The following is a 25,223-nucleotide window of genomic DNA, read 5'->3' as shown; positions in this document are numbered from 1 at the left end:
AAAATGTATGTAAAAAATGTATTCAAAGTAGCTGAGGAATCCTGCACAGGTCCCTACAGTACCCAAAATAATCGTGGCGTAAAGATGAAGGTGGAGGAATTGAACAGCCTGCTCGCAAAGAAAGCCTTACAAGCAGTGAAAAGGCAACAAAGTAGCAGGTCAGGACGAGGTAACTGGAGATCTGTTGAAAGATGCTGGGGAGGTCATGCTAGAAAAACTGCCCACCCTGTACAGGCAGTGCCCCACGACCTCGAGAGCACCGGAATCTTGGAAGACCGCTAGCATCATCTTAATCCATAAGGTGGGGGATGTCAAGTACTGGAAAAATTACAGACTGATCAGTATGCTGTCCGTTGCTTACAAGGTATTTACTAAGGCAGTCGCTAATCAATTAGACCAGCCGTAGACTCCAGTCAACCAAAAGACCAGGCTGGCTTTAAGAAACACTACTTGACAGTCTGCCATGTTCACACTATCAGTCGGATGGCAGAAAAATGCACAGAATATATAACGAACCCCTGTACATAGCCTTCATAGATTATGAAAAAGAATTTGGCCCAGTCAAAGCCTCAGCGGTCATGCAGGCATTGTGGAAGCAGGGTGCTGAAGAGGACAAAAAGTACTGGAAAATATCTATAGCGGTTGAAGCAGCGTGAAAAGTTGGGCAAGTTGGTAGTTGTTCATGATGGGTGCTCTAGTGCAAAAAAGTATAAACGCGTAAGAAAGGCACACATGATAGCAGCTGCACAGCCAGAGAAAGCAAAAAAATCAGTCAGGAAATGTTTAGTGCAGGGAGGCACAATATCTTCAGTATTATTCACCGTGCGTTTACAGGAGGTATTTAGAGGATGTAATCAGGTAGAGCTGGGTATAAAGCTTAATGGAGAACACCTTAGTAATTACGATTTGCTGATCACATTGCCTGGCTAGGTGACTCAGACCAACTGCAGAGTATGATCAAGGACTGAGACAGGCAAAGCAGAATGGTGGGTTTAAAAGTGAATATATTGCTACATGGTTCAAGGCAAGAACGACGCAAGAACGACGCAAGAACGCCCCGGGCACAGCACACAGGCCAAGAGCACAGGGCCCGCACAAAACACAGGGCACCCAAGCCCAGAGCATGCGCACCTCCGAGACACTTCATTCACCCCATCTTCACCAAGAATATCCGTTGCAATATGAAAACTACAGTAATGTTCAACAGTCTTGGAAGGGAACAACAGTTTATGATAGGCAGCAAAGTATTGGAATTGTGTAGATATATATTCCATTCGGGTTAGGTGGGGACTTCAAATGCAGACCCTGAGATTGAAATAATTAGAGTAAAGAATAGGGTGGAGTGCATTTGACAGGTTCTCTCTGATCATGAACTCAATTCAATTCAATTAAATTTATTTCGCCAGAAGTTTGGAAGAATATCTGGGCTAAAAGCTGTGAATCATAGCTTGACATGGCCCAGAAAACCTCTACTAGCTAGTGCCGACATAGTTACTAATAATAGTTAAGAGAAGCAATGGAGAGATCGAGTGTTCTGCTCCACCGATTGAAGAGACGAGTGATTACTGGGCCCCCAACATGGGAAGCCCAAACAAGTAGCCTTTATTCATGCCCGCAAGCAGAATATATACACACTGAGGGGCACCGCCCCCTTGCTCCTAGCACCATCGCGTGACAACTCAAACAAGCACAAGGCGGCGACCACTACATCGAGAATAGCAGATACTATACAATAACAACTTTGAGTAGTTTTCAAAACACAAACGAGCTTAGTTTCCAAATATTATCCGAAATATCACGAGAATACATCATGCATACATATTTGAATAAAACTGTAGATTTGTACAATCATAACTGAAATCAAGATAGCATACAGGTACGAGAAATAGGTCAGTGAAGCAAGCATATATCAAAAACACTGCTATTTATAGTTTGGAAAAGGATTTTTGAAGTTGTTTAAATGAAGTTATGAATGACAGTGCCTGTCAAGAGGAAAGCATGTAACAGCCTATGGGACGGAAGCGTGGAGGCTAACGAAAAAGTGTTGGAATTAAATGGGAACAGCAATGGAAAAGGAACAGATAGCTGTGACAATAAGAGACAAGAAGAGAAGGGATCAGGGAGCTAGCAGGAGTTTAGGATATTTAAAGTCACAATCAAAAAAGGAGAAATGAGCATGGGCAGGGTATGTAATGCGTAAGCAAAGTAGCTGATGGCTCCTAAGAGTAACGGAGTGCGTTCCAAGAGTGGGCAAGCACATGAGGGTGTGTCGAGGGTCAGGAGTGCAGATGAGATTAAGAAGTTTGCGGGGATAAGCTGGTGGGTGCAGCTGGCACAAGGCGGGGTTAATGGGAGAGGCGTTTGTCCTGCAGTGGCTTGTAGCAGCCTGTTGTATTTATTTCTACCGTTTGGCTGTGTGCTCTGAGGGAACCTTTTTTGAAGCTATACTCTGGCAAGCGCTAGTTGCTACATGTTCTAAAATGAAACAGTTTCAGTGGCAAATGCAGGTCAGAGAACAAATAAACAGGTGCCATTCCTGTTTGAAGTTCTGAAAGGCGCAAAAGACACACACAGGAAAAAAGGGGGATGACACAAAGAGCACTCTTTGTGTCATCCCCCTTTTTTCCTGTGTGTGTGTCTTTTGCACCTTTCAGAACTTCAATCATGAACCAACTAGCCCCAAATCAAGTTCTTCGCTATTCCTGTGTTTGCGTGCTGCTTGTCTTCATATTGTGTGCACTGTAGCATAAACAGGAACGCTGCAAAGCCCAGTAGCACATTGCATTTCACGGTGCAGTGCTCACTGTGTTTGTTTGGCCTTTCATGTCCGTCATGCTCAATATTTTTCCTTGTTCAGATGTTTGGGGGCTCCCTATCGGAGGTTCTCGCTGACCCATCCAAAAGGAGCGTCTTGAAAGATTTCCTGGACTGGGTGAGTGTCAGCGATTCAGAAAAGTGCAGCTGCCATTTGGACACGGGGTGTGCCCTGTTTTGAGTTGCTGCTCTTACCACCAGAATCGTTGGGATAACTTCAGAATTTTGCAAAGGAGTGGCCGGAAAAGATTGTACATCCTTGCAAGAGCAGCATTATCTGCCGTGAGGTGCGCTTCTCTTTGCTGCAGCCACTTGTGTGACAAGGTGCAGAAGTGGTTACTTTATATGGCTGCAGTTGCCTCATAGCGTCAGCTCATAGCGTAAGGCATGTATCTGGGGTTGTGCAGATGAATATATTACCTTGTCAGGAAGCAAGGGATACAAGAAGAAAAAATGTTTCAAGGCGTGCGTGGATATTTCCTGCATCACTTGCTGCCGTTTCATGCAACTATAAGATCAGATTTTCCTCATTAAAGTCTGCCATGGCAGGTGTGTGTTGCTGCTTTAGGCAGCAGTCTTTGAGGCTTGCTGTATGTGTACAATAAACTCTTGTTAATTCGACCACCGTTAGTTAGGAAATCTGGATAATTTCAACTAGTGGCGCGGTTCCAGCCAACGTACATGTCATTCGTCGGACGCTCTCTCATCAGGATGCAGTGATTCTCACACCTTATTCCGAACAGGCTTCCGAAGGGAGGCTGTTCAAATTGGTGATGATGGCGAATGACAGTGATGATGATGAAATACGAGTTTAGTCCTTGCGTAAAGTTAAGTAATTGTTCGCAATTTTCGTCATGAGTATTGGAGTCATAAAAGTTGCTAGTCCCATGTGACATGCTAGTAACACTAAAAAAATTTTAAAATGACTACGGCTTCCCCACCCAGGAGGGAAACCCCATGGTGAAGCCTCCTTGCAGGTGCTTGTGAAGGGGCTCAGAAAGGGTGTTGGGGAAGCCTTTGTCATTTTGGAGTTGTTTACTTCAATGCCCCCGACAGTGTGTACTCTGTAAGGTGGTGATGGAAATGTGAAAAATAATCATTGTCCCACTGTTCTTATCTTAAATGCAAGTGACCATTGCCCAACCTTTCACCAAATAGATTTGTCATGATGCAAGAGGTGCTTGTCAGTTTTTTCGAGGTCACTGTACAATTCGAACTGAGGGTAATTCTAGCATTTCGTCCAGCCCCTTGAAATTCAAATTACTAACGAGCTTTTAGTTTGTACGAGATTGTTGCTTCAAGAGAAGAGCCCACACCTTTGCTTGACAGCGCCACAAGGCAAGTGGCATTACAGTTCAAACTCGATTTAACAAAGTTGAGTGGAACTGCAAATTATTTCGTTAAATTGGGAACCTTGTTAAATTGAGTGATGCATTTCTCGGTCACTTAATCTGATACAATCGATTATACGGCGCAGCAGTATCCAGAAAGCTACTGCAGCACCATATTTGCGAAGCGTAAGTATGCCGAAAATGACACTGCGGCCTGCAGAAACGACCAACGCTGCTAGCGCGTATTAAAAGAAACAAAAATTATTACGGCAAGAAGAAGGGCCCCAGGGGACTACAGGCTTATTTACCAGCAAAAAGTTGGTAACCTTTGCTTGCATGTGCTTCATAAGTAATAGCTGCACAGATTTCTCGTAAGTCTGAAATGCGTCCAGCACGTCTTTGGTCCCCTCGTGTGTTCCAGCAAACTGCCGTATGGCGTCCATCACTTTACCCGGTGTCGGCTCGGGAACTTCTTGATCACCGTGTTTGTGATCGTCAGTGTTGTCATCAGCGTCTTCGGCCGCCTCTCCCTCCACGCTTCCTGCTAGCCACAAGATACCGGCATCATCCAAAACTTCCGTCGTGACTGCGTTTGCGTCAGTGCTCACGTAGTCGATGAAACTTATTTTGATGGGCACTTTATCCACTGAGTGTAGATTCTCCCAGGCATCTTCGTGCTGGTGCACAGCGCTCGCGCAATCCAATGCAGCTTCGGCAGTTTCAGAGCCTAGCGTATCGAAGCCAGCAGCCCTGAACATGCTAGTCAGTAGTGTTAGCTGCTTGCACACACCACGTCCGCGTCCACGAGTAGTAAGGCTAGACTGACTGTAAGTACTGTAGGCCTAACAAGCTGAGCTTGGAAAACACGGCACAACATCCGCAAAGAGAAATGGAAAGGGAAAGATTGGCGAAAGTACGGGGTAATGTCTGCAGGATGGATGGATGTATGTGGATGGATGGATAAGGCTGAACCCTTTAAATCGGGCAGTGGTTCAAACCACTTAGCCATGGCTCGTGAAATTTTACTCTTGACTTGATATTAGTCACGAATCAGATTACATACGCTTGGCTACTTCTACCCATTTAAAATCTATTTTTCCTTCACTGTCCTTTAACCCCAATGCTTTGAATGAATCAGCCCCGCTGCTTTCCACTGTAGGGTGAAGCCCTTTACAGAAAAGTATCGTGTTCAGCCGTTTCCTCCTCCTCTCCGCACGCAACGCACAACGTGTCTATCTCGTGGTACCTGACTCCATATGTCTTAATTAGTCCGCAAAACTCCCGCCCTGGCCTCAAGCGACGAAAAGCTTCCCCTACAATTATCATAGATATTTTCTTTGGAAATTTACCGCTTATAGATCCTGTATGTTCCCAGTGCTGATTTCGTCAGCATCCCTGTTTCCCACAGAGCTCTCTGTTTCTTTAACCTTTTTCTTAGCCGATAATTGCTGATTTGCCCCCTACTGCTGTCCAGATATTTGCTTGTCAATTTTCTAGTCCGCTTTCTCCATTTCGTATCAACATTCCTTATATACAGGTATCTGAAAACTTTCCTAGCCCACCGCTTCTCCTCCATCTTTCTCAATCGCTCCTCAAATGCTATCTTACTGCTAGCTTCTCTGCTCTCGAACGACGCCCATCCCATATCACCCTGTACCCCCTGTTTGGTGTATTGCCATGTGCTCCCAAAGCTAGCCTCCCTACGCCACGTTGTTTGATTTCTAACCTTGCTTGAACATCTGGTCTCATGCACAGGACCGCATTGCCCAAAGTCAGGCTAGGAACCATCACCCCTTTCCAGATCCCTTTTACCACTTCATACCTATTGTAATTCCACAGTGCCCTATTTTTCATGACAGCTGCATTCCTATTAGCTTTATTCATTACACATTTTTAGTGCTCTGTCAGATACTCATCACCGTTGTTTATCCACACCCCAAGTATATACTTGTACTCATTAACTACTTCTAGCGTGAACTCCTGTATTCTATGCTCGCCGACCTCATCGGTAAATATCATGACTGCAGATTTTCCCTTGCTAAACTTGAAACCTAATCTATCTCCCTCTGTACCTCATATGTCTATCAACTTCTGCAAATCTTCCTTGTCAGCCATTAGCACTATATCATCCACATATATTAGTCCCAATGATGACTGTTTAATCTATTCGCCTAGCTTGAAAAAAGAAAGGTTGAAGCCTAGTCCACTCCTCTCTAGATGGTCTCCAACCCTTCCAGGTACAACAACAAAGGAGACCGAGGACATCCTTGCCTAAGCCCCCGCTGTATCTCTATAGGCCCGGATACATTTTTTTCCCATTTTATAAGCACTCTGTTACCATTATATATATCTTTTAAAAGATAAATTACTCCATCTTCCACATCCAATGTGCTAAGTGTGTCCCGCAGATACTCTTGAATGACGTTGTCGTAGGCTCCCCTAATTTCCAGAAATGCTAGCCATAGGGGCCTGTGCTCCTTTTCAGCAACCTCTATGCACTGCGTCAATGAAAACAGATTGCCCTCCAACCTCCTTTGTTTCCGGAAACCATTTTGTAGCTCCCCTAGCACCCCCTCGTTTTCCACCCAAGCCTGCAGTCTGTCCTTTATAATCTGCATCACCACCCTATAAACCACACACTTCACTGTTATGGGACGGTATTTGCTTATGTCAGCTTTGTCCCCCTTTCCCTTATATATCATGTTCATTCTACTTGATCGCCATTCATTGGGGGCTTTGCCATCCACTATCATTTTGTTCACTACCTGTAATAATGTTTGCTTGGATTTTGGTCCTAGCTTCTTTATTAACAGAATCGGAATACCATCTTGTCCTGCGCAGAAACCGCAACAGTGCCTTCTATGGCATGCGACATGAAACTTCTTTACCCTTGGCGCAGTCTGGTGAACTGAACTGAAAATTATCTCTTTTTCACGGCTGTGTGTTCGCTCCCCTCCAGACTGGCTGTTTCATTTTGCACTGCGCAGGTTGTAAAAGCGGGACGAAGGCGCTCTGCGATGTGGCCGTTGGCTTGCGTCAATAATTTTTGGTGCGTTCTCTACAAAATAGACCAAAAATTAACTTTTTCACTCGTTTTTCGAGAAAGATTCGTTAAATCAGGACGGATGATGAAATTTGTTTTGTTATTTCGAGTCAGTGAAAGCATTGGACCCTATGGGCGTCTGAAGGGGAATCGGGATATCTTCGTTAAATCGGGACTTTCGTTCAGTCGAGTTTTGACTTGCATGCCATGTATAATTGTGGCATGCATTTTGTGAACATAGCATCGCTTGTCTGTAGCCTTCGCCCTACAGATGCACAGCCCTAGCTAGGGGGCTGTCCACGTACGCACTCAATGCCACCGTCAACCTACCCCCCCACTCCACTTCCACCTGCCATCCACCCACTCACCGTCGCCCTCCAGAAATATTCTGTTGCGTGTGTTAAACCTCAGCTTAGAGTAAAAGTATTGTTTAGGGTGAAAGTCTCAATGGGTGCCGTAAAAATCCGAGCAAGCGCCCCCACCACCACAAGTCGAAATTACTGGCAAAGTAGGAGGAGGGCGCTATCCCGGAACGGCGCCAAAATTCAAGATGGCGGCGACATTTTCCCGCCAGGAAAAAAAAAGAAGCGCAGTGCACATAGATTTAAAATGTCCTGCCGTTCTTTCCCGCTCGAAGTACTCGAAGGACGCATCATCCACGCATTCACTAAACACCGGTGCGCTATTACTCAATAAAACGGAGAGTTGAGCAATTGGTACATACTTCTGGGAATAAGAGCGCTGAGACAAGGGACAAAGAAAGAAGAAGACAGCGCTGGTCCTGTTGTCTTCTTCTTTCTTTGTGTTTGTCTCAGCGCTGTTACTTCCAGCCATTAGTCAACTTTCTTTGATGTTTTGTTGTAGCAACTTCTCGAAATTCTTGTCCCATTCCTGTATCCATTTCCGGTCGAACTTGAGGTCTCGAGACGTTTGGTGAATGTTCCTTCCGTTTTCCCAATGCAATTGTAGGCCGCCGCGGTGGCTCAGTAGTTACGGCGCTCGGTTGCTGACCCGAAAGACGCGGGTTCGATCCTGGCCGCGGCGGCGGAATTTCTATGAAGGCGAAATTCTAGAGGCCCGTGTACTGTGCGATGTCAGTGCATGTTAAAGAACCCCAGGTGGTCGAAATTTCCGGAGCCCTTCACTACGGCGCCCCTCATAGCCTGAGTCGCTTTGGGACATTAAACCCCATTAACCAAACAAGCAATTATATATGACCTCAAGTTTCTTCGCCACTGTGTACGAATGCATTGCCGACTTGACAACGCCAAAACAAGACAAATGGCGCGTGACGAACGGGCATGCATTCGGATTGGATTGACGAACCGGCTTGAAAAGCAGGATTGGATTGGATTCTTGGATTGGGTGGGGCTGGCCAGCGTTGCCTGGGAATATTCTAGTTCACTTTAGCCTGCACGCGGTGCGTGATAGGGGTGTGGAGAGGGGGAGGGGGGGGGGGGGGGGGGGGGGGGCTTTCTGGAATGGCGCGGAAATGTGAAATTAACAGTGAAGTTAGAGAGGGGCCCTTGCATCTGTGGAGGCGCTTGTTCGGAATGTCACGGTAGATCCTATTGCCTTCACAGATTTGTCGCATTGAATGTCTGATCATTCTGTGATTTGTAGTGCAGTAGCTCAACTATGCGAATTTTTTGATTTCGGGTATATGTATGTACGTACAACCAAGGTAAAGGCCTTCATGGTAAATGCCTTCCTGTTTAAGGCCTTTGGGTTGCATGTAGGAATGAATCACTGCAAAAGAATATTGAAAGAAAACTGTGTTGTTTGTTGGTTGATTTGCAAAGACCTGGCTTTCAGTAGCAGACACTCAGAGTATTGAATAGATGTGAAAAGAGCTGAAGAGGCACTGACTGCCGTTGTCATCCGCTCATTGCAGTCACTGCCATTCACAAGGAGGAGACCTGCTGTATGTCATGAAAATTTAAGACGAACCAAGTACTTGTGGATAGAAGTGTGCCTTAAACAGAAGGAAATATTGGACGTCTACACTAGAGTAGATGTGATTGCAAAGTGTTTGCATTGCCAAAGGTTACTGCGCTCAGAAGCTGAGCTATATTTTATCAATGTGTTATCAATAGAAAGGTCTGTGCTACAAGGAGAAATGGTGACTGCCATCACGTGTGGCATGTGGCGCAGCGCGTGTCGGGTGTTCGGATATAACAAGATTTCTTCTGTTAACCTCGGATATAGCAAACTTTTATGTGCTACTTCAGAAGTATGCCATCTCGGTTATAAAGAAGCTAAATATACCTTCTTGGATATAATGAAGCTTAATGTATTAACCTCGGATATAACTATCGGTGGGAGTTTTCAGCTTAAACCGAAAAAAAAAAAAAACTGATAAAGGTACGCTGAATTTAGTTTTCGAAATTCAGTTTTAATCAAAAAAGGTCAGTACTCTTGGCATGCAAGGCATAGCTAGATGGTTGTCAAATTTGAGTGACACTCAGTAAAAGTTGAAAATTAATTAAGTAGGGAAGCCAGGGGCATGATGTGACGATGGTATTGTTGAATAAGCAGCCCAGTTGTGCTATTTTAGGTATTGCTCCACTGGCTTACACGCTGTCTTCTAGTTGCGCACTATTTGTTCACTATCATCACCTGCTTAGAACAGTTAGTCGATTGACACGGAACTGCTCATCAGCCTCCCAAAGACCTACTTTCTGCCTACCACGACGATTGAGCGTCAGTTTCATCGTTGCAGTCACCCCTAATTCCTTGAAATAAACTTCCACTTGGATTTTGTTTGCCGGCTCTTACTTACCTTGTGGTACTCTTTTAATGACAATAGCAATTTTTCTACAAGCACAGCTCCAAGTACTATCATTTACGCGTTAATTACTGATGAATAATTTGTTTAGTATGACAAAAGCACCGAGATTGAAAAAAGTCAGTATTTCGTTCGTCAAAAATAAAATTTGTCAAAAAAAACAACAACAAAACTTGCATTCTGAAATAAAAACCGACAAAAGTCTGCTGAATTTTCTAAAAATTCTGCTGCTTCCTTACCTTGAGTTCCCTAGATATGACAAACCTCAAAGTCAAAGTCAAAGTCATTTTATTCAGGCAGCAGTGTACCACCACCACCACCAGTGTACCACCACCACCACCAAATGCTAACCAAATGCTAAGGGTTTATTTGGTGGCATTACTGGGCATTCCCTGCTGTTCTGGAAATCACTTTGGCATAGGTGTAGTATTTTGTTACTTGAGGCCCGTGTAATACAGCTTTTCAGGCAAGCTGAAAGTGGCACACAATGCTATGCCTGCATTATGATACATCGTTCTGGCGCACGAAAAACACGGACGAAGGAAGAACAGACACACAATCTGTCTGTTCTTCCTTCGTCCGTGTTTTTCGTGCGCCAGAACGATGTATCATAATGCGACTGTGAACCAACTAGCCCAGCTGTCTACGCTTAGCGAAATGCTATGCCTGCTCTGGTATGCAGCAAATCCCTCGGCTGCGGGTGCAGCATGCGGACGTGATGGATGTGTTTCGGGGGGTGCAGTTCCTGCCCCTGGACAAGCACGCCTTCCTGCGGGTGCAGTGCTTCATCAACCGCCTCGAGGGGCGCTTCAGGTGGGGACACGCTCTAGCAAGGGAGCCGCACAGTTCAGAGGGGCTGGAGAACTCGTGCCAGGAGTTTGTCGGGAAGTTGTGTCCAGTGTGTGCCATTAACGTTGCTGCTACATGCTGCCCCCTTGCAAGGTACAAAAGAACTACATCCAACAGACAGGGAAGAACACATGTGGCATCTAATCGTTGGGTGTAGGTCTCTTGTATCATTCACCAGTAGCTCAAACAAATTCTGCTGCTTCCTTACCTTGAGTTTGGTGCATGATGGCCTAAGTTGCCTATGTGCCATAAAACACAACACAAATTCTGCTGCCCTAGTAAGGGGCTAGAATTACTCACCGTTGTGAAATCCTGTCGGAACATTCGTATTTGGCGTTTTCTGAGGCCTCTACTATGACCTCTGAATGGCTGGCATGTGCACTTCAAATATGATTTTCTCAACATCATGTTTTTTGCCAACACGACTAGCGTTACGGAAGATTTTGTAGTGCAATTTCAATTAATCTTATACATTGAAGTCGGAAGAAACTAAACTATGAAGCTATGCTGTTTTTAATGGCTGAGTTGAACGTATCAAATTTTGTAAACAATAATGTAACCTAATTATATTTCATAATTATGGTGCTTCAACATAACTGAACATTTTTATGCGATGATGTGCCTCGATAATATTATAAATAGCAATGCTCCGCGTGGCAGGTCTTTAGCTACAGTTCCATTACAATCAGAGCCAAGGAATGTTGAGGGAAAGTGTCTTAGCAACTCGTAAGAAATTACCTGATTAGGATATATAATTAGGCTAATTATATTTTTGAAAACAGGAGGAAGAAATATACACACCTAATTTCGTTACGATATTTCTAACAATAAAAATGCTCGCTCCTTTAAGGCATTTCATTGTCCACGCTCCTTACCTTTGACACTGTGGGATTAAATGCTGACATAGTTCAACTGTGCTGGCTTTACCCTTGCAGTCTCCACACACGGAGGCACAAATTTCTACAGTTCATTTGGTTGGTGTCTACATGCATTCTGGGCAGTTCAGTGATGGCTTCAAATTTGCTATTAGCATACTGTCATCTGCAAATGGTGGAATTAATAGGAGCAGCTTTGAGACATGTTCACAGAGAGCTCAAGGGAAGAAGCCGTGCCAGGACTTGGCCACTTCAGTGGCAGGGCCAGTGGAGTGGTTAGCAATGTGGTGGCGTGTGGCGCTCAAATGCTGCCTTTTGCCTGTCAACCACAAGTTGGTTTCTTGACTGCCATGGCAAACATCTACCGTTGTTCTATTAGTGAGTACTGGCACAGGGTGTCATTTAGTGTGGTTGCTGTGCATGACTGTAGGTAATTACAAGAAAAGGGTCGAGTGGGGCTGCTTTCTTTCCGTGCACAGTGAGCTGAGCTGGCCCCTGGCTTTGCAGGCAAAAACCCACGCTCCAGCATGTGACTTTTCCCATGGTAGGGAGGTGGTTGAATTCCTTTTTTACCCCTCACATGATGCAGGCACTGTATCTGAGCTTTTAAAAATGCTCACTTTCATTGAACTAGTGCATTAATTTCTTCTGGGATACTCTGTCAAGCCTACCGCGTTCTGTTCGCATTCTCTGTCCTTGAATGCACCGTCCAGTTTGACATGCAGCAATGAGATGGGGGTCCTCTGTTCTGATGGACTGAACTGCATTTCCAGGGCAATCCAGTCTTCTGTCTTTCTCTGCAACGACCTGCTCGTCTGGTGAGTTCCAGCATGCCCCTTATAGCCTTTGCTTGGATCGTGATGACAGTTGCACCAAGTACAGGCAGCAGCCGAGTCCTCAGATGTTTTCTGCATTACTGGTTTCAAGTAGGGGTGTGCAAGTATACAGACTGTTGCGACCCTAAAAACTCACTATAAAATGCTACTCTCACTTAAGCCGCTTGCTTATTTGTGCTGAAATTTGTGGCAGAGATGACATACGACCGTCTTGCTTTTTCAATACCAAGGTTGTATGATGTACTTGGCTGATTTCATAAGAATTAATTGGAAACCCATGTTGTCTGCAGCATTGGCGACCCAAATCAGGCAAGAAAGAAAAATGACAAGTGTAACGCTAACAACCAGCCAGCCCCCCAGAGTGTATTACTAGGTAACGTTAAAAGACAGGAAGAGGGCAGAGTGGGTGAGGGAACAAGTGCGTGTCAATGACATCCTAGTTGAAACCAAGAGGAAGAAATGGCCTTGGGTAGAGCATGTAAAGACAAGGCAATATAACCGCTGGACCTTAAAGGGACTATACAATAAATGGAGGTTACGTAAAGCAGACGAGAGGCATTTCATGACTCGTCACCCCAGCGCAAGAATTTTTGATCTAGCATCAATAACAACCAAGATATAGACGATTAAGAATTACGGTCCTCACCCCCTCAACTCGTACACGCGGGGCCGCCAGAAAAAAATTAAGAAAACAGCTTTGGAACTGGGCGCCCATGGTTACGTCATCCACTGACGTTCAGTTTGAAACTTCCAGTTGTCGCACCCCAGCAGCAGCGTCGGTCCGGTCTCTCTCGCCCACGACCGGTCCAGAGGGGGGGGGGGGGGGGGGGGGGGGGGGGGGGGGGCGCTGTGCTCTCGTCATCCTGGATTGCAGTGCGCGTCGGATTCCTTTGCTTGCCGTCTGTTGTAGTTTTAAGGGCCTGTCATACTAGGCCAACAGTCGGCCGATTCGGTCTGCCAAAACCGTGTTGTCATGATATGTCATACTGTGCCAGAGCGAAAACAGTCAGCCGAGTGTCGGCGTCGGCGCCAGGTGTCCCACAAGACGGCAGTTAGCCGATGGTCTGCCAACTCCCATGTCGCACTAGCGAGACAACGTGCGAGACCTCCCGCCGAGACTTCGCTCTTTCTCATTCTCACTCTTCTTTTGTCATAACTCTTTTAAACAAATTCCCATATAGTAAAGCAAACTCCTTAACAATCTTGATTATGAACCTAGAATGAGTGCCGCCCAGTACTGAGCGGCACTGATTGTTGGGTCAGAAAGGCATGGCAAGAAAAATAAATCCAGTCGGTCCCAGGTAAACAAGGGAGAGTTTATTTAAGGCTAAAAATTTAAAAAAAGGTAAAAAATGCTCAAACACGCGGACTCGAACTTGGCATCTTCAGACCGAGAACCTATGACTACATCCACGACGCCATGGAGCACAGATATGTTTGCTTCCTTCAGAAGTGCATATTATAATTGTGACACTCGCGACGGGAGTAAAGCAGGCAACACATGTGCGAAAACGTGGCCGGCGTGCCGCACCGGTCACCGCTTGCGAACTGCAGCCCCACTGCAAGAAGGGACGCTCAGAGTGGCAAGCATCGATGCGCCGCTTGGCCCAAGCTCAGAGCGTACGTTTTGCCACCGCACAGCAGTGACCGACCGCTGCTTGGCTTGGTGTTGAAGTTCGCACCAGAAAAGACATAATAGCCATATTATCAGAAAGAGCCCCTGATATATACTCGAGCAGCAATAAAGCATGCCTGCCCAAGTAGCAAGCTTTCAGCAACGGCACCGCCCATGGTCGCACCGGCCGACGAACTGCGCTGCTGCCTGGTAGCCCTGGCCGTTGCTAGGCCTATAGCTTCTTTCGTATCGAAGGCGCAGCAGACGCCGCTTCGGAAGTCGCCTGCACTATATTAAAAAGCACACTCTTAATATCGCTTCGCTGTCAACAGCATCATCTTGCAACAAACTATGATCAATTTCCGCGACGCCTTCGGCAGCAGATCTAGCGGACAGCTGCGGGCGTCAGGCGATGCGGACAGCAACTGCGGGCCAGCGGCAGCTGCGAGGCGATTCTGGCAAGAAATTTGCTCTTATCACAGTTGTTACCTCTACCAGCAACTCGGTATTGATCAACGATCCTCAAAAATGATATATTTTTCACATTTATTCATACCAACTTTTATGATTTACGCCAGAAACCATGTTAAGCTCATCTTTATGACCGCGGTTGACGGGATCCAGGCGAGTCGGCCCGCCAGCTGGTTCGCTATGTCACGTTTGCACCAGAAAAGACAAAACAGCCATGCTATCAGAAAGGCTGCCTGCTATATTCGAGCAATGACAGTATGCCTGCGCAAGAGCCGAGCTTTCAGCAATAACGCCGCCTGTGGGAGCGCTGAGCGACGAACTGCGCTGCTTCCCGGCTGCCCTGGTCATCGCTTAGTCTAGCTGATTTCGCATTGGTTGAGAGGGTCGTGGGGTCATCAACATCTGGACCAGTCATAGTTCACTGCCAAATTTGAAAATCTGAGGAGCCCCAATATTTCTAAGTTGGCTCACTCCCAGAATTTCCAAAGTACTCCCAAATTTTGATTTTGGGGATACGGAAAATGTATTAATGTGGCTTATAGGCGATAGTGAGTGGAATTAATATAATCCCATATGATAATCCAATGGAAGGAACATTCTAGGAGGTGATGACTCATGCATAACTTATAAGGGCAATGGAACTGGTTCCAACTGGAGTTTTGGCGGGGAAGTCGCAAGAACAACATTTGGCAGTCATTGTAGACACCAGCAGGCAGTCTAAATGCTATCGCATTTTCTTCTTTAAGAATGTGGTCAGGAATGCCCACAAGTTTTTACTCGCACAGCTGTTGTTTCTTCCCTTGGGCGCTTTATTGTAAGACCCGTTTCCATGGTGACCTGCAGGAGCGGCCTGGAGCAGGGGGACATGCAGGTACTGTACCAGTACTTGGTGCATGACGTGCTGCAGAGCACTGTTGAGAGTGAGCTGCTGCCGGGATGCAGCTTTGCGCCACGGCCCACCACCAGCACCACCGGGCAGTGCAGGTGAGGTGGCAGTCGCTGGATTCCCTGCAATTTCATTTTGGGGGCAGCGGACCCTTGCTTCTGCAGCGAGCACACAGGGGCTTCATACAGCAATAACTCCATTCTGAAGTAAGTGGCAAAAGTGGATTGGCGAGTGAGGCGTGTCGATGTTTGGCGTTCCTGCTGCCCGTGCACTGTGCTGTTTTTTTGTGGTTGGAGCAACTTATGCTCTGCAATGGACAGCTAAGAGTGCTCCAATATAGAAGGTAGTTTACAAGTGTCACCACACAAGTGCTAGCATCACACCAACATGAAATGGTTGTGCAGTTCAGTGCAGCACTTAATGTAGTACTATTTTTGTAGGTTAGTGCAGGGGCAAGTCCAGCTTTATGCACATAGCTCCTTTTGTTCTGCCAATCTTTGTTTAGCCATTGCTCCTCGGAACACTTATTTGCCTCATGTCACGCGGGCACTTTCAAAGGCTATTGAATCAAGAGCCTTCAAGATTCTCAACCGCTGTCGACCTCGAAGTAGTTGTGTCCCTGCTACACAGCCAACTTTGATCGCCGTTGAGAGATACTGTCATCTGACATGAAGTGAGGTGCCACCGTCACTGGCAGTAATTTTGCAGGTATCCACCAACAAGTTTGACTGAAACGGTTAAAAACAAATGTTTATTCATTACAGCAGGGGTTTCCAAAAAATTTTTGCCTCAAGGAACCCCAAGCCTTCAACTTGTGCCAAGGAACCCCGCCCCCAACTTCCTGTCAACACAATCAGTCAGTGTTGCTTGTGAACGGATCCTTTGTACTTTTTTTTGGCTGTTTTGTTCACTTTTTGTAAAAATTTGTCTGTTTTCTTGCCTTCAGCAATTAATTTTGTATTTAATGCCTATTGCTCAGACCTCTAGTCCCAAGACAAACGCAGAAAACTATGTCACAAGACAACCGTTCCCCTGCATTCACACACTCGACTGGCTGGGCTACACACACAATCACACGGTATGTCATCCGGCTTTCTTTGGCTATCTGCTGTTCCCTGTACCGGCATCAGTGCGACATTTTTTTTTTTTTCTTTCTAATCTTTCTAATTTCAACAGATACTAGCTTTCCAGTGCAAATGGATTAGCCGGTGGCAAAACTGTGCCCCAGTGCCACCGGCTCCAGCGAATTGGCCGGGATAATGCCTGATGAGATGTGCACTTTTTGTCTTGGCTTGGCTAGCTAGGAGGTGATGACCACACCATCTTGCCGGTGTTCTAAACAAATGTGCACTGGTGCGGGCAGCTGTGTCTTGGCACGCTGCCAAGTTCGCCAGCTGCCAGCACTCCCATCAACACATAAACATGTGGCACCATTACTGGTACACAGCATCTTGGCATGCTGCCAAGGTCTGTGGTGCAGATGGCACTGATGTTATTGGCAGGAAACTGAGGAATGAGCTAAGAAGAGCTAAGGCTCTTAAATGAGGGTTAATAAAACCAGGTGCTGTGTCTGCTTTGCAAATGCCCGCTGCTTTCTCTCTCTCTCCTTCTGTTTCCATCTCCACCTCTGCTCGAATCGGTAGGGACCCCCCTTCAATGGAGCCAGGCTTTAAGCACTGTAACTCTTCTAAGCGGTACATCAGTGCTTAATATTAACGCAATAGCGTTTAAGGTCCTGTTTGGTGGAAAACCCGGAGTCAGCATTGGCATCGCCATGCCTGGAAAATCCCGATTGATCAAGAAGGTAGTAATGTAGAAAGGCAGTTTCGCTGAAAAGAGAAAAGGTGGTCGAGTGGAATCGAACCGCTGTCCTTTGGTTTGGGAGCTGGGCACGTTACCTCTGCACCATTGAGGAACGTTCGTCTAGTGGAATAAATGAAGGCCTTGTAGAAGTACCTCACACTGCACAGTAGGCAAATTAAATTACAGGAACACTTAGGATCACTACCCCGCAGAGGCATCTGCTTCATGCAGATGTTGGTTAGTTGTGACACCACGGGTTCCGGAGCACCCGCGCTTAGCCGTGCGTGGCATCGCCGTGTCCGGGGAAAAAGGGATTCTGGTGGCTGAGCCGATGCCGAGCGTTTGGACCTTTAAGGCCCCTCGGCCAAGGCAACACACCACTTTGGCCCCAGCTCCCTGTAGATGGCACCTCCGGCCTGACCCGGCCGGGGGGAATCGGCAGTCGCCTTTTCCTGTCCTCCCCTCCATTTTTCACTTTCCTATCTCTTAGAACTCTCCCATCTCCTCCTCCCTTCTTGGTTTTTCCCTTTTTCCTGGTGGCTAGGGTTAACCTTGTGTGGCGAACTATCCTGGGTTTCGTCATATTGGGTTATAGCTGCGGTGTACGGCTGGCATGGGAAAGGCTTGTTTTCAAGTTCCTGTCCCGTCCCCTTGTTGGGCTCCATGGTGGGTGGCTGGCACCATGGCCGAAGAACACATTTCTTTTATGGCTACCTTCTTTCTTTCAAATGATCGTCCTTTGAAAAGAGGGCGGACCAATGTGACCAAAATTTTTCTACAAAAAGAAACCAACATTCCCAAAGTACCATATCGTGCACCGTGAGCAAAAAGAAAAGCCCGCTAGACTAATATCCCCATTCATAGTTTCAAAAGTTCTCACTGACTCCCTGGGCCCGAAATGCAATGTGACAATATTGGCTAGTGGAGACCTCCTGCTAGAACTCCTCGACATCACCCAGATATATAATCTTGCAAGCATCGAAACATTTGCTGACATCCCTGTCTCTGTTACACCACACCACATAGATCGTTAAATACTGTTCAAATACTGTTTGTGGTGTCATCTCAGATGACTTTCTGCACTTGACAGAAGAAGGACTATCAGATCAAAATGTAACTAATGTATACAGAATCAAGACACGCAAAGAAAACAAAGAAATTCCCACTGAACACCTTGTCCTGGCCGTTGCTTCTTGCACCCTGCCAGAGTCAATCGAAGTAAGCTATGCAAAAATTTCTGTCCGACCATGTATCCGTAACACCAGACGCTGCTTCAAATGCCAAAGGTTTGGCCACAGCTCCCAAACGTGCCGTGGCCATAACTGTGCTAAATGTGTCTCAAATAACCACCAATCAGACGACTGCAATGCCGCGTCACGCTGTGCAAACTGTGAAGGCGACCGCGCCGCTTATTCAAGGTCTTGTCCTGCCTGGAAGAAAGAAAAAGAAATAATTACAATAAGGACAAAAGAGAATATCACATTTAAAGAAGCAAGAAGGTGTTATGCAATGTCACAAGGCACTTTCTCCTTCACACATCACACAAACTTCCCTTATGAGGTGCATGGGTGCGGCACACCACATCGGTCTCAGGCACCTGCCCAGCTCACACATTGTGAGGCTGAGGCAGGGCTATCCGCGCCTCTGGGAGAGGTGTTATGCCACCCCCAAAAAAGGGCCACCGTCCACCAAGTTGGCAGCCCGCAAGGTTTCCTCGGTTTTTTGGAGAAGCCCACAACCCCCCTGCCCGCGGGGTCCCCGCGGAACTCCAACGCCTGTGGCGAGGCGATGGACACAAGTCAAAGCTCGCCTTCGCCACTGCAGACGCCGAGCTCTCTTGATCGCAAAAAAGAAAAAAAAACCCTAATAACAGGCCCTCAACAAGGAGGGACCTAAGGTTCTAAATACATACCCCCCCAAATTATCATGGCGTTCCTTATCAATTGGAACTGCTGTGTAATTCTAAATAACTGTAGGGATGGAACAGATATATTAAATTCTCTATCTCCTGTAGCACTGTCTGCAGTAAACGAACTTGGGACCTATGCATAAAAATATTTTCAAAAAGTATAAAGTCTTTCGCCGTGATTGTGAGCAGGCGAGTAGGCTCTCTGGAGGCGTTGCTGTTGTAGTTGAGAGCGGTGTTGCAACCCATGAAATAAAGCTCCAGACAAATTATGAAGCCATTGCAGTCACCATTCTTAATTTTAAATCAATTACCATATGCTCTGTATATTTTCCACCACATCTCACCGTAACACTACAAGATCTAGAGGAACTTTTTAGGCAGTTACCAGAGCCATGTCTGGTAGTCGGGGAGTGCGCATTAAAATATGCGCACTCCTCGTTTTGGGGGAGCGAAGCTGCAGACACTAGAGGTCGGGTTTTAGGAGATTTCATTCTTTGCAAGAACGTTTGCCTGCTCAGTACAGGCAAACCCACATATTGTTCTTCATCCTCAGGTAAGATGAGTTGCATAGACTTGTCTTTTAGCTCTCCATCAGCTTTTAACGATTTTAAGTGGGATGTTGTTGACAACCCGTACGTAAGTGATCACCTTCCAGTGGTAATTAACTTTTCACCGCTACCACTAATCATTCCATCTAAACCACACCATTCGAAGCTGCACTTAGCAGACTGGCTACTATTTCGAGAAAAGGCCTGTCTGGAGAAAATATTTTCGGATAATCTTAGCACTGACGAACTAAATGAAATTTCTACCGCATGTATCATTGCGGCTGGACATCTAGCCATTCCTCAGTCGTCAGGAGTGGTACGCCAAAAACACAAGGATTGGTGTAACCAAGATTGCAGAGAAGCAAAAAAAATAGAAACGGAATAAAGCTTGGGGAATTTTTCGCAGGCATCCAACGAACGAGAGCTTTATAAGTTTTAAAAAGGCGCGCGCGAAAACATATCCGTCGCAATGCTGAAAAAACTTCATGGAGAAACTATGTGTCGTCCATAAACAGTTGTTACATCAAAACAAATGTGGGAGAAAGTCCGCAAACTTAATGGAAGCTTTTCTCCTTTCACAATTCCTTTCCTAAGATCTCCGGATGGACAAACAAGTATTAGCGAACAGGCCGACAAACTAGGGAAACAGTTCGCCACAGTTTCTAGCTCCTCACACTACACACAATCATTTTTAAAGTACAAGAACGCAACTGCAAAACCGCGACTGCCGACAAGTGGCCGTGCAAATGAACATTACAATAAATTAATTACACTACAAGAAATCCGTAGAGTACTGTTGGCCGGCAAACAGACAGCACCAAGCCCTGATGAAATCCATTACAAAATGCTTGCCCACCTCTCGGAAGATGCTGTAGAAGCTCCTCTGAAATTCTTCAATAAAATATGGGAGTATGGAAAAATGCCAGAGGCGTGGAAAAAGGACGTCATTGTACCAGTCCTGAAATCTGGAAAACCGCCAAACTCGGCTCGTAGTTGCAGGCCAATAGCACTTATGAGTTGTCTTGCCAAAAGTTTTGAAAGGGTGCTAATTATGAGTTGTCTTGCCAAAAGTTTTGAAAGTGTGCTAAATATTAGGAATGGTCATCCTTGAATCGCACAGTCTTCTTGATATCCACCAATGTGGATTTAAAAAAGCATGGTGTACAAATGACCATCTCGTCCGTCTTGAAAACACAGTCCGCGAACATTCATACACAAACAGCACTGTCTGGCAGTATTTTTTGACTTGGAAAAGGCTTATGATACCACCTGGAGGTTTGGGATTCTTTATGACTTACCGGATGTAGGTATCTGTCGAAGGATGCTGAACTGTTTAAAAGACTTTCTTTCTGTCCATTCATTTCATGTACGCCTAGGTTGCACACTTTCAAAAAAATTCATCCAAGAAAACGGCGTACCACAGGGGTCTATTCTAAGTACCACGCTCTTTATTGTAAAAATGAACTCAATGTCGCGAATAATTCCAAAGACCGTCATGTATTCCGTATATGTTGACCTCCAATTTCATTCACATCTTCCAGCTTATGAACATGCGAAAGACAGATACAGCTTACACTGATCAAGTTAGGGACTTGGAGGACCAAAATGGATTTAAGTTCTCTCGACAAAAAACAGTTGCCGTCCTTTTGTCACTGAAAAAAGGGCTGCAGATTGATCCCACCCTGCACTTGAATGAAAGTGTTCTACAATTAAAACAAGAGCATAAATTCCTAGGCATAACTTTTGACAGAAAGCTTACAATCTTACCCCACATAAACTCTCTCAAAAAGAAAGCTTCCCAATCTCTAAATATACTGAAGGTACTCTCGCGGAAACACTGGGGGTCCGATAGGTTATGCCTTTTAGAAATCTATTGCTCCATAGGAAAATCCACTTTGGACTATGGATGCATTGTGTATGGATCTGCAAGACCGTCATACCTCAAAAAATTGGATCCTGTACAAAACCTGGGTCTCCGTCTACCAACTGGAGCATACAGAACATCCCCCATAAACAGTCTGCATGTAGAAACAAATGAACCATCTCTTGCAAACAGAAGAGCAATGCTTACCTGTGCATATGTACTCAAAATAAGATCCTTACGAAAACACCTTTGTTACTCCATAGTTACCAATCGCCACATCTAGAAGACTGTTCAATAATAAACCACAATCGATCAAACCTTTGTTATTACACTTTGAAGATGCATGTCACGAACTGGGAATACTAGATGCTCTACCTAAAATTGACCCGAGAGACAATCCATTACTGCCATGGTACTGCCTTCCCGCTGCGTGCGACTTCCCGCTAACACAGTTTCGTAAAAAACAAACACCACATGAACACAATACTACGAGAATACTTGGCTTTGAAAGAGAAATATTCATACATTGAGTTTTACACAGATGGCTCTAAAACAGCGATGCACGTTGGAAGTGCCGTAGTACAGGGGAAATGGGGAAAAAATAGTAAGATTGCCGAGTTATGTATCAGTTTTTACTGCAGAATGTTATGCAGCGTGTATGGCTATAAACAAAATAGTACAGGGCAACATCGAAACCAGTATAATATGCACTGATTCACTGAGCCTATTCACAGCGCTGCAGTCAAGAAATGCAGTTGAACCCTTAGTAGGCAGGATCATACACAACATAGAAAAAGTCATAACGCAGCGACATATGATAACTTGATAAGGTTCTGCTGGGTCCCGAGCCACGTCGGCATGGAGGGTAACAAGAGAGCAGACTTTGCCTCACTTTTCTTTGATACACCTCAGCCACTTTCTCACTCTTGAGAAGAAGGCTATTTCATCGGTTGGGGGCCTTGACATCCATGCCCTGCCAAGGATGGCCACTGAGGTTGCCTGACCTTCTTTAAAGCATTTACCGTTAGCCATTTCAAAACTTTTTCTGCCCTTTACCTTCACTAGGTGGTATGAAATAACATTTTAGGTCCTTTACACCACCGTTTTACATTTTTTAATATAAAATCCTGCGCAAGACAATTTTCTATACCTTGTGTTTGGCGCATGATGGCGCCTATGTGCCATAAAACCCAACACAACACTATTAGGATCACTAATTAGCATCACTGGTTAATATGAACGATGGTGTGCAATAAAGCAGTACAGTAAAAGCTCGTTAAAGGGGGACATGGGTCTTAAGAGCCGAAAATTCGTGAAAAATTTCAGTTTTGTCATATTCGGATTCGCGAGGACCTTTTTTACAAGTCAAGTTTGGAGCCCGGGAATCGTGTAATTTTTGAGAAATTGCCCAATAAATGTGCCACCACTGCGCAAGAACTCACAAGCATGTAGCAAAATACATCCGTTTTCCTTGCCTGTGCAATTCAAAACCAGCTGCATAATGCACTCAGTTGGGTCTCGCTTGACAGTGTAGCTCGCCGGCTTTCTTTCGTGCCAAAAACAAATAGAGAAGCAGCCTCGCAATTGGCAGCTTTGTCACATGTGGCGAAATTGGCGCTTTTTATTGGCTAGTTCGGTATAGCCAGGACATGCTGAATTTTCAAAAAGTCGAAACAAATAAGAGATGTCTAGAGGATTGGTGGAGACGGTCAAGACAGTAGTTTATTAATGGGAAAAAAAGCAGGCAATTGTTCTGAAGATATTGAGCACGCTAGGAATAAATGGCTCGGTGGCACTTTCCGCCACCCCGACACAAAGGGGAGGCTAGTAATTATCTATCTTTTGAATTTCCCACCACTTTCAGTCGTGTTTGGGTGCCGTCATTTTGAAAAATTCATCATCGTGAGGAATCGCAAAGTTTAAGCAGGTAGCTGGTGCAACTCGTAAATGCGCAAAAAATAGGCAATAGAGCAAAGGAAAGCTATGGTCTGCGATTGTCAGACCAACGTGCGATAGCGTAGCATGGTGTCAGACTGTGAACCGCCGCGTCAGCGCGCTCTTGGCCAAAGTTGGTCATTGGCAGCATCGACCACGGATCCTTGCAGCTGTCAGGGAGGGCCGGCAGTTTCTCGGTGGCATCTGCACGCGAGCGAGTGGTGCTGACACGAAGCTTCTGATTGTGCGCTACAACACGAGTTAGGTGTTGCCGGCTGACAGCGGCGGCTTTTGGTAACATCAGTTGATGCTATCTGGAGCATGCGAAACCCACGAAAGATGGTGTGGCAGACTTTGAGCAGAGATGCCTTTGATTAAGAATGCGGTGTCGCGATTAAATTAGGTGGACATTTTTTCACATTTTGGCTCCAAGAAATAGAAAATGGTTTTCAAATATTCCTTGAATTTATTTATTTATTAGAAAAGTAACAGCATATTTCAAATCAGCTCAAAAAACTGATAGGACTGTGCAGCTTCATAAAGATTCAGCAAAAAAAGAAAGTTGATACAGTCTGGAGAAGGACTTGTGTTGAAGCAAGGTGTCAGCACACAAGTATGCATCTGAAAGCAGGTGGCAGGTGTGGAAAAAGGGCCATGTGGGTGGAAAAAGTCAGTCGTATTACACGCCTGGGGCTTGGTAGCCATTTATAATTGCAAATGTGCTAATATTTTTCACTTTCTGGCGTTAAATTTAGTTTTCTTAGTTTTTGTCATTTCCTCAAAATGAGAATTTTGGACTCCTGTCAAGTTTGTGAATCTCAGCATCTGTTGAAGACAGAGCAATAATTTTTTTTTTTCAGTGTGAAGTCAGATATGTGGAGCATACAATCTTACAAGCAGATTTCTTAATTTCCGCTTTGACATTTTCTAGGATCGAATTTTGTATTACAACTGCACTTGCATGTTATGACCACTGGTATTCAGTGTGTAACAAAATAATCATCTAATCAAAAAAGTGCTTGCAACATCCTGTTCCTTATTCCTTCTAGCATCTAGCAGTGTATTAATAATAAGGTTTTGTTAAGAAGTTTATTTCCTTTTGTTTTCACAAACTTTAAAGCATCGTTTGTAATTGTCTTAAAAACTAATTGGTCCACACAAAAAGTAAGAGCATTTTTGGAATTGCACAAAAACTGTGTAAGAATTCTGGTTGGAAAGTAAGGAAAATGGTTTTAAGACCAGTGTCCCTCCTTAGTTCGAACTTTGTTATTTCGAAAATCCGGATATTTCCAACTACTCCACCGGTCCCGGCCAACGTCCATTGAAGCCTACGGCATTGCACGCTCGCTAATGAGGACGCTAAAGGTCTCGCACTGGTTAATTCCAATGGGCTCCTGAAGGGAGGCTGTGTCCAAGTATGACTACCGAGGCAAGCAATCATCCAAATAGCCCTACTCAAACCTGAATTTCGCGCTGCACAGTTGCACGCGCACTTCTGACCTGCATGCAACGGCAGGCGTGATTACGAATGGACGGCCCTGTCTCAAAGAACAATCACATAGCATAGTTTCAGTTTCGCTTTTCTGAGCTTTGTGCCAGCCCGCATCAGCCAGCCAACTGAGCCTAGCTGCACACCGTTTTGGGCACTGATTGACA

The 25,223-nt window shown here is 45.4% G+C and overlaps 1 protein-coding gene across 1 annotated transcript in view; it reads left to right on the top strand.

The window, feature by feature from the left end:
* Window positions 1-25,223, top strand: part of Ccz1 (vacuolar fusion protein CCZ1) — an 88,289-nt gene that overhangs the window by 19,407 nt on the left and 43,659 nt on the right. The window contains exons 5-8 of the mRNA XM_077635375.1: window positions 2,858-2,932; window positions 10,659-10,789; window positions 12,474-12,518; window positions 15,466-15,606. Of these exons, the coding sequence (XP_077491501.1) occupies window positions 2,858-2,932; window positions 10,659-10,789; window positions 12,474-12,518; window positions 15,466-15,606 (392 nt within the window). The remainder of the gene's footprint in view (window positions 1-2,857; window positions 2,933-10,658; window positions 10,790-12,473; window positions 12,519-15,465; window positions 15,607-25,223) is intronic.

Source organism: Amblyomma americanum, chromosome 8 (genome assembly GCF_052857255.1).
Source record: "Amblyomma americanum isolate KBUSLIRL-KWMA chromosome 8, ASM5285725v1, whole genome shotgun sequence".
NCBI classification, from domain to species: Eukaryota; Metazoa; Arthropoda; class Arachnida; order Ixodida; family Ixodidae; genus Amblyomma; species Amblyomma americanum.
The sequence above is the reverse complement of the archived record's forward strand: the minus strand, read 5'-3'. Positions and strand labels throughout refer to the sequence as shown.